Source organism: Bidens hawaiensis, unplaced genomic scaffold, assembly GCF_021521415.1.
Source record: "Bidens hawaiensis isolate Kalapana, Puna unplaced genomic scaffold, B.hawaiensis_p1.1 tig00034270_1, whole genome shotgun sequence".
NCBI classification, from domain to species: Eukaryota; Viridiplantae; Streptophyta; class Magnoliopsida; order Asterales; family Asteraceae; genus Bidens; species Bidens hawaiensis.
The window spans coordinates 172,569-185,777 of record NW_027495926.1 but is presented as its reverse complement, the minus strand read 5'-3'; the positions used below and the strand labels follow the sequence as shown (position 1 = coordinate 185,777).

At 32.9% G+C, this 13,209-nt stretch overlaps 1 protein-coding gene and 1 pseudogene across 2 annotated transcripts; both read left to right on the top strand.

The window, feature by feature from the left end:
• The first annotated feature begins 4,367 nt into the window (after positions 1–4,367).
• Positions 4,368–7,922, top strand: LOC143586006 (protein ENHANCED DISEASE RESISTANCE 2-like). Its single transcript, XM_077067656.1, has 9 exons — positions 4,368–4,795; positions 4,884–4,970; positions 5,057–5,260; positions 6,177–6,312; positions 6,400–6,562; positions 6,979–7,107; positions 7,231–7,425; positions 7,553–7,675; positions 7,762–7,922. The coding sequence occupies exons 1-9, from the start codon at positions 4,666–4,668 to the stop codon at positions 7,873–7,875; spliced, it is 1,281 nt and encodes a 426-aa protein (XP_076923771.1). The 5' UTR covers positions 4,368–4,665; the 3' UTR covers positions 7,876–7,922.
• Positions 7,923–9,634: 1,712 nt separating this feature from the next.
• LOC143586003 (transcription factor IIIA pseudogene) lies at positions 9,635–13,007 on the top strand (annotated as a pseudogene). Its single transcript, XR_013144634.1, has 4 exons — positions 9,635–9,926; positions 10,845–10,973; positions 11,418–11,712; positions 12,826–13,007. The product of XR_013144634.1 is annotated as a transcription factor IIIA pseudogene (transcript).
• Positions 13,008–13,209: the final 202 nt, after the last annotated feature.

Sequence of the window (13,209 nt, the reverse complement as noted above, 5' to 3'; positions counted from 1 at the left end):
ATGAGAAAGTTCTTTGTTTTATGTGCAGAAATGTCCCACGTTCAAGTCTCTTCTGCAGTGGTTTTGCTTTTTATTTTTTGTTGTTTTTTTCCTTTTAGTCAAATAGTCAATATAGTAATTAGGGTTTCATAAATTTATAGCATCAGAACCACAAATAGAACAGAAGGCTCCTGCTCAAGCCTCAACGTTGCTGAGGCCTTCGCCGGACCGCCACCAGCCCACCCCCTGACGCCGCTGCAGCGCTTCTCCGCCACCAACCCATTAGTTTTTTGATTTTGCCTCAACTCTCTGGTAATTTTAGGGCTAAAAAAACTTACTCCATAATATAAAAATGTCCAATTGATTGATTTTATGCAATTATATACTTAAATTGGTAATTGTATATTGTATATTATTGTTAGATTGTGACTTTGTTATGTTAAAAACTTGAATTTTAAGGTTAATAATGCAAGAATCATTGAAAACAACTTTTCAATGATTTTTGTGTTATTAACTCTAAAAAACGGTTCATTTTAAGAATGCTTCAATTTGACCCGGGTTAAAGCGATTTTTTTTTCTAAATTTTAATTTTGTTCAGGTCGAAACTGACTTTGACCACTAGACTCTTGTTGAATTGAGTTGTTTTATAAAAGAAAACATAAATTAACTAAACATTACTTAGATGGTTTAGCTAATGAGGAATTTTGTGAGAAATATAGTAAATATCTAAAATGGGTTTAGTTATATTAAATTATTGGCACGAGGAATATTTAGAGAATTTGACACAAACAGAATTTGTAATGTTTTCTTTTATCGTTTCGATTGACGTATTTTGTATGTTTTATTGTAATGATAGTGTTTTCTATTATCTTTCACGACCTGACTTGATCACCCGACCCAAACAACCACCGGGTCAAAAAATTTGAACACGAAAATAATGGGACCCCATTGTCCAAAAATCATGGGTCCGCCACTACTATTGCATATGTATATGCATGCATGTATGTATATGTTCATACCATGTTTGAAGGGTTGTATGGGGGAACCACAAGCAACTATGCTTCTCCATAGCCCCCACGTTGCCAGCTTATGTTCCTCCTACTACACCCACAAACCCACACACACGGGACATAAAAGCCTAACTTTAATAAACAATGGTTATCTTAAAATTTAATTGGTCAAATCAAAGTTATCTATAATTTATAATATATACTAATATATAATCAATGACACTTCAAATAAAATAACTTACCATGAAACCCACTATCAAGTATATTTGTTGGGAATTTTGTCATGTAGCATAAATGGACGAACTTGTTCTTTGTTTGGTAGGCCTTCACCTACCCCAACTTTTTTTATTTGAGTTATTTTTTAGAATTTTCAAATTTAAATATATATATATATATATATATATATATATATATATATATATATTTAGTTGTTTGCAAATTGTAATCTTAGATGTCTAAATCAGCTTTCGATAAAAATATATATTTGCATCTGAACAGAACAGAAGCATGAAAAATGAGAAAAGTTAATATAAACATTTAATAACGAAACTGTTACATCAAACACTCTTCATATACTAAGGACTAAATCCAAATTTAGCCAGTATAACAAAATTTCACTACGTAAAACTTTTATAATTGATGAACCGTTGAGAGTTTATAGTTAAAGCTCCAGATGACGAAATTTGGGTCGGGAATTGGCTCAAGCTAATTATGGGTGTATGTCGGTCATGTGATATGTCCGTTGAGACGAATTCATCATCTATTTATGTGTCTCAGTTTATGTAACTTCAAATGTAGTGAAAATTATGTCAATAAACTCTTTTAAATTATTAAAATGATAATACTGGTTTTTAAAACACAACTAATAGTTATTGTAGCAATATTTGAATATTTATGAGAGAAACAATATTATTTAATCAATATTAGAGTTAAAATACATGGCATATTTTCAAAATAAAATCATTACATATATAATTATAGAGATACGCCTTGCACAAATTTTCTATAAAAACGTATTTAAAAAATCAACACCTATACATATGTGAGTTTTGTTAACGGGTGCCACGTGCGTCAATTTAGGCACAAACATCCACACAAAGTAAATGAGGCAACTACAACTGCACCATGTGATCCGTTGTAAAAATTCATTATATACATAGAACAACATAGGCACCATGTAAATGAGTTGTATATACATACGCGCCGTATAGATAATGCACCGTGTAAATGGATATGGTCTATACGGACGTATCGCATGATGCATTACAATATTTTTTTTAAAAAAACAAGACATCATTTTTGTAAATGTATAAAAAAAGTACATCCAAAATTAAATCATTTGATTTAATAAAAATCCAAAATTCTTTGAAAAATGTAGACAATATGATTGTATAAGAAAAACAAAGAAATATTTAAAGAAAATTAGTGCCTGTAATCATGGAATAAAATATGAGGTTGCGGCCTGCGGGCATCAAAGCCTTATTGCAATATTGACCATTAAGCCTTGTGATTCACGAATTAGTTATTATTATTATTATTATTATTATTATTAATTTTTTAAAAACAAAACACATTAAAATGCTTATAAATTAACATTTATATTGAAAACACAAAAACATAACATAGTTCATTTTTAGAACTTTATAAAAGATATATCGAACTAACGGGTTATACAGACTTAGACGAATCTCTTTCGTGATTCTTTTCTCTCTTTTTCTTATTTTAAAATAATAATTTACGAATGCTCGCACTTCTTTTTTGAACGATTGTACTGAATTAAAATAAAACACTGACTAGCAAGAAACTAGCCAGCAAAAACCAAGAAATTACATGGCTGGGTTTTTCATCCCCTTTGTACTAGAGATTACACTTATTCTTTCAACTTGAATATCAAAAAAAGAGACATAAACAACGTCATCAAATAATAGCTTTGTCTTTTAACCATTTATCAAGAAAACCATGTCATTTCGAAGTTTTCAAATAGCTCACCACAAAACTAATAACGTGTCTCTTACTTTTTAAACCAATACCCATTGTCTTGATTTTTATTAAACCAAATCACATCTTAAAAGTTAACATAGCATAAAGTAACTTTCAAAAGTTAACTATATGAAAAGCTAGAAATTTAAAAGTTGATTATATGTTTAAAAGTTCGATACACATACTAGTAGCTACTCAACACACACCCAATTTCAAGTAAGGAATTATAAGAACCTTACAAACAATCGTTTCTAATATTTTAATTATGATACATGACACGATTATGCAATAGTATATGTTTTTTTTCCGTTACTTCTGATAATTTTTCATAGACTACACAAAAACATATTATGCAGTTTTTATTTTTATGATTTTCATTTAAAATAAGTTATGTTAGACTTGCCAATGCAATAATTGCTTAGGTTTATGGAGCAATGAAACATTTAGAATGCTCTTATAACTTTTAATTTTGTATTTTAAATATAAACTTATGATTTGGTGGAAATTCCTCCACCAAATTTCTAATATTTTTGTTAGGGTTATAGTTTTCTATAAGCATGAATGTGGACAAAAGAATATCATTCAAATGATTGGTTCTCTTTTTCATTGTGGTATTGTTGTAGTTGCTATATGTCCCTTTCTTTTCAATTTTTTATATGCTTTTGATGAAGACCTTTACTCATCTTTGCGTTTGTTGCATCCTAACTATTTTTTAATCATAAAAAATATATATTGTAATAAGACCTAAATATTAAATAAATATTCTCAACATCTTTGATTTTGTGGTATTTAAATAGACACATTGATCACAACTTTAGAATGTTTAGTCGTAAAGAGAAATGAGTACGCGTAAACGAGTTTTTTAAACATGATTAATGATTATAAATTTTGAAAATAGTTGCTAATATGGTGTTTTTGTGAGATTGAGTGCAAAAAGTGTGTTTGTATATGTAATAAAAGAATGAATATTATGTTCGGTAGAAATTTGTCTATATCTATTTATTTAAAAAACGAATGATCATTAACTGATTAACTAAATGGATAAACACGAACATATCTCTTTTATGTAAGCATATATGTTTATTTATATTTGTTTGTTAAGGTTCAATTATGTTTTCTTGTTTATATTTGTTGATATATATGTGCTTACATGTATGTTCATTTAGCGTATTAATGAACGAACATACATGCACATATACGGTAAACATGCTAAAAGACTTTGTTCCTTTATTTGTTCGGTTAAACTTGAACAATATTTGTTTGCTAGCCGGTTAAGAAATAAAAACCTTACAATTTGACTCTTTCATAGGCAACAAATGGCAGTTGTCAAACAAGACCAAAAATATCATCTAGGGTATGATTTATAATTATTTATAGTACCTAAAAGAGACATACTTTTAAATTTGATATTTTGTTTGCAGGTGGTTGTATGGTTTAAGGACAAAATGAGTTGTCAAAAGCAATTTAGTAGGTCTACTTTCATGTATTCTAACCATATAAATTCTTTAAACAACCATTCATCTAAACTATGATCAAAATCCCATTTCATTTGCACCCAAATATTAATCCAAAATTCTATCTTTTGCAATCTTTATGTCCTAATTAACTCGAGTCGATCTTGTAAGATCTTCGAATGTTTTCATGTTAGCTCGTCCGAAATCTTTTCTAAAATTACGTATATAGACATCACGTTATCATGGGTGGATGCGCTTCTAGTCCGAACAAAACATCAAGATCACGAAAATACTTCTTTTGTTCGGGAAAATGGAATAGAAGGGTGTCTACTTCCGTCCCTCTTAGGGTTGAAGAGTTCGCAAATGGTGTTGGTGAGTTTTCCTAGATTTTCTAAAGGGTATATTTGTAATTTCACATTTTGTTTCCCGGGATGCTAAAGATACATGTCTTTTATTATAGCATCGGGTCGTCAAGAGGAGATGTGGTTTGACTCCATGAGTATGTTAGGATCAGATTCTGATGACGACTTTATTAGTGTACACGGAGGTAACCTAAGCTTTTATTAGACTTTAGACGTTTTATATTATTTTAAAACTTGACCCTATTATCATTTCTTGATTCCTTATCTTTAGGAAATGCAAATGACGAAAGCATTGATAGCAAATATGATGATATAGAAAGTGACAAGCTTTTCATTATAAACGGATACAAAGACTCAAGTGGGACTTCGGTTTTTGATAAAAGTATTCTAGAGAACGATCTTTCTTGCCTAACGACTGTTATTGTGTTTCCTATGAACCAAAAACCTTCGGATGGAGATGAAAACACCAATCTTTGTAAGTATATTTGGATTTGTGATTTGAAGCTATATGGTTATTTTATGAACTTGTGATCTAAATTCATAAGAGAGAACGGTATGGGGCTCGAGGAGGGGTTTGGGGAGCTCGAGGCCACACAGGATTACGGGAACACTGGCCCTTTTTTTATATGGCCGAAATTGAGCTCCAAGAATTGGGATTATCCTCAAATACTTCCCATAAGTTACAAGCAAACATGTGTGTATTGGAGAGTTCAGGGAGTTTTTTTTTTTATACGTAACGTGTAATTTGAAGAGTTAGAATAGTTAGAGTAAAATCTGATGTGGTGTCTATGTGTCATTTGGGGAGTTACCGTCTCCACCCAAACAAACAATTTTTTAAGTGTGTTATGTTTCGATAAATAATAACTATACTAACGTAGGTGATATACACTTTCTTACTACCCATAACAAAACTAATTATTTAAAGTAATATAAGGGGTGTAAAAATTTGAGTCAATTTCATTTAAGCTCGAGCTGGTTTCATGTGTAATTTTCAAGCTCGGACTTGACTTGGTTGTTTGTTATTTATAATTAATTAACTAGTTTATTTGCATATATATATATATAGTTAATTTTATCATATATGTATGTTATTTTATCATGTAATATGTATTTATGATACCAAATAAAAGTAGCCTTATCTTTATATAAATAATAGGTTTGTATAGGCTCGCGAGCCTACTTAAGCTTGGTATGTAAAAGTGAGGATCGTTTATCTGACGAGCTTATTTTTAGGCTCGAACTCATTTAAACTTGTTTCCACTCAATCTTATAGTAAATTGATCTAGAGTAGTTCACGAGAATAGTACTCAAACACTCCTTTTCTAAAATTGATTATTCGATTCTGATTATCACGATACATTGCATTACTAAATCGCTTAGCAAAATGCCAGGCCAGTCAAAGAGATTCGTGTTTCGCCCACGAACAGGACTTTTAATTCCAAGATCAACAAGCGATAAGCCGAGTCCAGAAAGTTGGTCATTTGTTTCGCCTTCGGTTTTTAAGCTTAGGGGTGAAAATTTCTTCAGGTACATATTTTATCTTTTGGTATTGTTTTTTGTATAAGTTTTTATTTTTTATAAACCTAGAACTAAAACTTATTACTAATTATGTAGAGATAAGCGAAAGGACCCGGCTCCAAATTATAGCCCATATGTTCCAATCGGTCTCGACTTGTTTTTTTGCCCTCGAAAGATCGATCATATCGCACAACACGTTGAACTTCCTTTAGTTGATGTGAATAAGAAAGTACCTTCATTACTAATTGTTAATGTACAGGTATTAATAATATTAATCTAGCTAGTAAGTTTGGTTTGTTGCTTCATGTGTCACACCAAACCATATCAAACCAAGATATATTAATTTTCAGTTATGAAAATTATGAACTATGCAGGTACGGTTTGGTTCATGTGTCTTGCAAAAATTGACTTGAACCAAACCGGACCTGTAAAAACTTTATAGTAAAAAAATGCCACACCAAAAGGTGCGAGGAAAACTAAAAGTTAAAACTTAAAAAGTAAAAGGCTGGTTTTTTTTCTAACGTGACGAATGAGTATGGATCGGTTTGATTCAGTTATGGTCTAAAACATAATATGTAATGGACGTTTTGGTTTAGCCGTTTAGATTATTAGTTAATATGTGCTCAATTTGGTCACACATCATATTATGACACGATATTTATATTTACATGACAGTTGCCAACTTATCCCGCTACATTGTTTCAATGTGACACTGATGGTGAAGGGATCAGTCTAGTTTTATACTTCAAAGTGTCCGAAAGCTTTGATAAAGAAGTATCTCCTCGTTTTTGCGAAAGCATTCAGGTGTCGTATCATTATAATCTTTCGGCACTCAGAATAACATGTTCAATTGTTATTTTATTTTATTTTTGTTTTGTCTTTGTGTGTTTTATCACGGTTAACCTTTGTGAATCATAAATGTAATAGAAGCTAGTCATGGATGAGATGGAAGTAGTGAAAGGTTTTGCAAAAGACTCTTCGGTTCCTTATCGGGAACGACTGAAATTAATGGCGGGGATGGTTAACCCTGAGGAGCTTGAGTTGTGTGCCGCAGAAAGAAAGCTTCTAAACGCTTATAATGATAAGCCAGTGCTTACGCGCCCTCAACACGCTTTTTACCAGGTTAGTATAGGGTTATGTGTAGTGACATGCACGACACCCAGGGGTGCAGTTATATGCACCCCTTGGTATATTGTATTGTGTTACATGTTTGTATAAAACTTGTTTTTTAATATATTTTTTAATATAGGGATGTGACTACTTTGAAATAGATCTAGACATACATCGATTCAGCTACATTTCACGGAAAGCACTCGATGCTTTTCGAGAGCGGTTGAAATATGGGATACTCAATGTTGGTTTAACGATTCAGGTAAACAAGGGAGATTTATATTATTCGATTCGATTTCTAGTTCACGTGACTTAATAATATACTTGGGTTTTTTTCTTGGTTTTTAGGCACAACATCCAGAGGAACTACCAGAGCAAGTACTATGTTGTGTTAGACTTAACAAGATTGACTTTTGTGATCTTGGTCAAATTCCTAGAATTTTAATCCCAAATAGTGAATAATTTGTAACATTATTATATTTACTTTGAAGCACATTCTTTTCTAGAGACCCAACTTTTTAAACCCAAATTATTGGGTTTTTATTACAAAACGAACACATGATTCTTGGACAAAGTATGAAAAATGTAAATATAAGAAGAAAAACAATTGCAAATTTGCAATTCATGATTTATGCATATATTACTTGTTCTAGGACAAACTATTGGGATTGTGAGAATTTAGTTAGAGTCTAGAGGTAGTACCAACTTTCGTCTTGTTAGTTTTAACTTTTAAGCACTTGCACGTACGCGATATTTGTAGTTATGGTAGGGTTTGGGTTGCTTTACATAAAATAGATTTATAATGATATATAACGGAAAATATAGCAGAAACCAGAGTATAATATGAAACAACAAAAGCCGAACAAAAGAATAGGAATCATATTTGGCTCGTGATAAACACAATTTTGTTACAAAATTGTCACGTATATACATTTGTCTTCCAATGCACAACAGTCGAGATAATATTGCCTAAGATGACCAATAGGACTCATAACCTCAATGAGGCTTGTTGTGTTACTCTTTCTTGAGACCGACAATTGACAAAGATGTCGTAGGTGTCTTAAAATAAGTTTTACGTCTAAAACTACACATGAGATCCTAGTTTCGTGGCTCTCTATATTTTTTTACAATGTGTTCAGAGTCGGTCTGCACAACAAAATGGCCACCTTATTGGTCCACTACTTATGACATCATATATACGATAAAAGAATAATACATATATGTTCAATATGACTTTACAAGTTTAAGTACTTTTATAAATAAAAAAGAAATGTTTAGAGCACTTAAAGAACCGTCTGAGGACCCGGTTCCCAGTCCAGTCATAACATCTATTTTCGCGTCTCGATTTTTCTCCGACGAAAACGAATCAAACTTTCAAAATGTTAGATTTTATATAAACGAAAATACGAACACACACATTGAATTTTGTCTTCTTTGGCTAGTCCCAAGAAGACAAAATTAAGATATATATTAGTTGTTTATAGAGGTGGGCAAACCGGATTTTTCCATAAACCAGGTAGGAACCAATTCCAGATATGATCAACAAAGTCAAGAACCAAGTCGGGGTACGATTTTTCTAAAAACCTGAAATCTGGTTCATACCCACGGGTCGGGTCTGGAACCGGGTTTTTCCAGAACCAATTCCAAATGTGTTCAACAAAGTCAAGAACCAAGTCGGGTACGATTTTTCTAAGCAACTGAAATCTGGTTCATACCCACTGGTCGGATCTGGAACCGGGTTTTTCCAGAACCAATTCCAAATGTGTTCAACAAAGTCAAGAACCAAGTCGGGTACGATTTTTCTAAGCAAGTGAAATCTGGTTCATACCCACGGGTCGGATCTGGAACCGGGTTTTTCCAGAACCAATTCCAAATATGTTCGACAAAGTCAAGAACCAAGTCGGGTACGATTTTTCTAAGCAACTGAAATCTGGTTCATACCCACGCGTCGGGTCCGGAACCGGGTTTTTCCATAAACAAGGTAGAAACCAATTCCAGATATAATCAACAAAGTCAAGAACCAAGTCGAGGTACGATTTTTCTAAGAACCTGAAATCTGGTTCATACCCACGAGTCGGGTCTAGAACCGGGTTTTTCCAGGAACCAATTCTAGGTATGATTAACAAAGTCAAGAACAAAGTCGGGGTACGATTTTTCTAAGAAACTGAAATCTAGTTCATACCCACGGGTCGGGTCTGGAACCGGGTTTTTTTGCCTACCTCGATTTATAAGACCAAAAACAAGCCCAAGGCCCACTCTCATATCTATTGGGCTTTGAAATCCGACCCGCCCAAATACCCAATTACCCAATTGTCACAGTTTAAAACCCTAGCTAGCTTCAACCTTCAAGCAACTGCCATTAACAATATCTCAAAACGGAACAAGAAACAATCATTGAAACAAATAGCCAATCACCAATATTCAAAGACGTACGGTGTTACACGTGCGAGTATTGTGGACTCATTCGTTCAAAGAAGACATTAATCACCACTCACATTCACTCTCGCCACCAGGTTTTTATACAATTAGTACAAAATGCATGTTAATTTGGGGATTTTATTTTTTATTTTTTTTACTTTTTAGAGATCTTGTTCAAATCGAATAAACGAGCCGAGCCCGAGCTTGACTAGGCTAGAGCTCGGTTGGTTAGTAGTTTTTAAACTCGAGTTCAGCTCGTTTGTTATTTATTAATAATAATGATTAGTTTAGATGTATTTATAACTATTTTTATATATATATATATATAATTTTTAATTATAGATTTATATATAACATAATAATTATTTGTTATTATTATTATTATTATGTGAAAAATTAATGTACAAATGAAATTAACGTGCTGATTGTGATAATCAAGTAATTATTTATACTAGTATTACATACTCTACTTGTATATATAATTACTCTACTTGATTTTCACAATTAACACGTTAGTTTCATTTGTATTTGATCCAAACCCTATTATTATTATATGTATAATAATGCTTAAATGAATACATATTAGATATTTAAAATAATTTTGTTTATAAAAAATAAGTTTGCTTACGCTCGCTAACTGGCACAAGCTCAACAAGTGAAGCTCGGATCAGGCATGTTTATTAAAGAAGCTAATTTTTAGGCTTGGGCTCGGGCTTGGGCTTCGTTTATTTAAAAAGCTTATTTTTAGGCTCGAGGTTGGGATTGGGCTCGGTTATTAAACAAACATATTGTTAGGCTCGGGGCTTGAACTCGTTTAGGCTCGACTTGATTTGAGTTTTTTGCGAGTCGATCTCGAGTAGCTCACGAGCGGCTTGGCTTGTTTACGCCTCTAGTTGAATTATGTGTATAAGACTGCAAATGATTGTTTTGCAAGATTAAATTGCATGATTCAGTGATTTGATTAGACTATCTGTTAATCAATGGTTTTGTTTGGATTTGATTCTGTTAATCAGGATGAAATTAAAGAAAACCAAGGCGAAGGCGATAAAAATGGCGGGAAAATGAATGTTTGTGAGGAGTGTGGTGTTTCTTTTAAAAAACCTGCTCATTTGAAGCAGCATATGCAAAGTCACTCACTTGAGGTATTTCGTTACAGTTTTGTAATTGCGTAGTCATAATAATTACTCTAGTTCATTTAGTTGTAGTGTATTAATAATTACTCTAGTTCAAGCCTGTTAAAATCTATTTGTACTTGATCCCATCCCTATATATGTGTATATATATTAATCTATCTGTAGTTTATAATCTTTCATAGCATCCAACTGCAGGGTATAAAGCTTCATTTTTTTTCAAATTCTATGAAAAAATGAATATTATTGTGTGATGCATTGGATCCCAATCCGAGAACTCCAAAATGCAAGATCTTGATTGGATTAGTATCAGGTTGGGTGACCTCCTGAGAAGCCCAATCAAGTCCTCAATCACGCGATCAACGCACAAGGTTTCCAAAATTCTTTCATATATAATATGTAAGAAAACATTTATTCATTTCACAAATAAAAGAAAAATAACTCATTTTTCTGCAGAGGCCTTTTATTTGTCCAATAGACGATTGCAACTCGAGTTACCGTAGGAAAGATCACTTAAACCGCCATCTTATTCAACACGAGGGTAAATCTTTTGACTGCCCGATCGAAAACTGTGAGAAAAAGTTTTCGATTCAAGGTAACGTGACTTGACACGTGAGGGAAATCCATAATAATGGTATGGGGCCCACCGTTGATGACGTGGAGGATCAGAAGAAGCATGCTTGTTTGGAGCCCGGGTGTGGAAAAGCTTTTAAGTATGCATCAAAGTTACAAAAGCATGAACAATCTCATGGTAAGTGACACTGCACGTTTTAGAACGTTTTTAAATGAGCTCAACTTGCTTGACCCATTAGTGTTTACGGTAAACAGTTTTGGGTCATACACCGGTCCAACACGTTAATGACATGAATAAAAACATGTTTAAACGAGTTCAGCCCGTTTAACACGTTAATGACATGAATAAAAACGTGTTTAAACGTTACTGGTACACTCAAAAATTGTCTAAATGAGTTCAACTCGCTTGACCCGTTAGTGTTTATGGTAAACGGTTTTGGGTCTTAAACAGGCCGGCGTATTAATGGCATAATTAAAACACATTAAAAGTGTGCAAGTCGCTTGACCCAAAGGTGTTAGGTAGGGGTGTGCAAAAAACTGAAAAAACCGACCCGCAATCGGAAAAACCGAAAAATCCAAACCAAAAAAACTGAACCGAAACAAAAACCGACGGTTTGGTTTTATGTTTTTGTAAAAACCTCACTAACGGTTCGGTTTTGGTTTTGCATGTAAAAAAACCGAAAAAACCAAACCGAATTCTTAAATTTTTACTTTTTTATATTTTATATTAAGTAATTTATAAGAATTTAATAAATATGTAACTCAAATATTTTTGATCAAATGTATAATAGTCTATTATATTACAATTTACAAAATTATTTATGCCTAAATTCATTATTTTTTGTCAACTTTTTTTTTCGGCCTAAAATTTTCATGCTCAAATGGCAAAAACCGAAAAAACCGAACCGAAACCAAAACGAAAACCGAAAAACTGAAACTCAAAAAGCCGAAACTTAACGGTTTCAAAATCTCCAACCACCGAAGTTTTGGTTTTCGGTTTGGTTTTAGCTAAAAACCGCACCACGCACACCCCTAGTGTTAGGTGTCCACGGTAAATGGTTTTTGGTCATAAATGAGTCGAAGCGTAATTGACATGATTAAACACGTGTCTAAACGAGGTCAACCCATTTATGACACATTTGATGTATCTTGTACTAGTTTCTTAAATTAGCACAATTTTTTAATCACTCAAATTGCTGATTTTTATTTTTCACATCTTCAAACTTATAAAAAAAGCACCATTGTAGTTTATAATTGATTTTCTAATTAAATTATCTGTTGACCATTGCAGTTAAGTTGGAAACCGCCGAGGCGTTTTGTGGAGAAGCAGGTTGCATGAAATATTTCACAAACGCGCGGTGTCTAAAAGCTCATTTACAGTCTTGCCATCAGCATATTACTTGTGAGATATGTGGAACTAAACATCGAGCCGGGGGTCTCACCGGAAGCAGCCTCTCTATCCCTATGGGATAGAGGTAAGGCTGTCTACATCTTACCCTCCTCAGACCCTACCATAGCATTGCTATTGGTGGGATATACTGAGTACGATGATGATGATGGTGATGATGATGATATGTGGAACTAAACATTTGAAGAAAAATATTAAACGTCACCTTCGCACACACGAAAAAGTGGCTTTAAAAGATAAGATCCAATGCAGCTTTGATGGATGCAA

Excerpts from the sequence above, each read along its gene's own strand:
- LOC143586006 (XM_077067656.1), top strand. The coding sequence starts at position 4,666 with ATGGGTGGATGCGCTTCTAGTCCGAACAAAACATCAAGATCACGAAAA. Across the intron at positions 4,971-5,056 it reads CTTTATTAGTGTACACGGAG|GAAATGCAAATGACGAAAGC; the intron begins GTAACCTAAGCT and ends CCTTATCTTTAG. Across the intron at positions 6,313-6,399 it reads AGGGGTGAAAATTTCTTCAG|AGATAAGCGAAAGGACCCGG; the intron begins GTACATATTTTA and ends CTAATTATGTAG.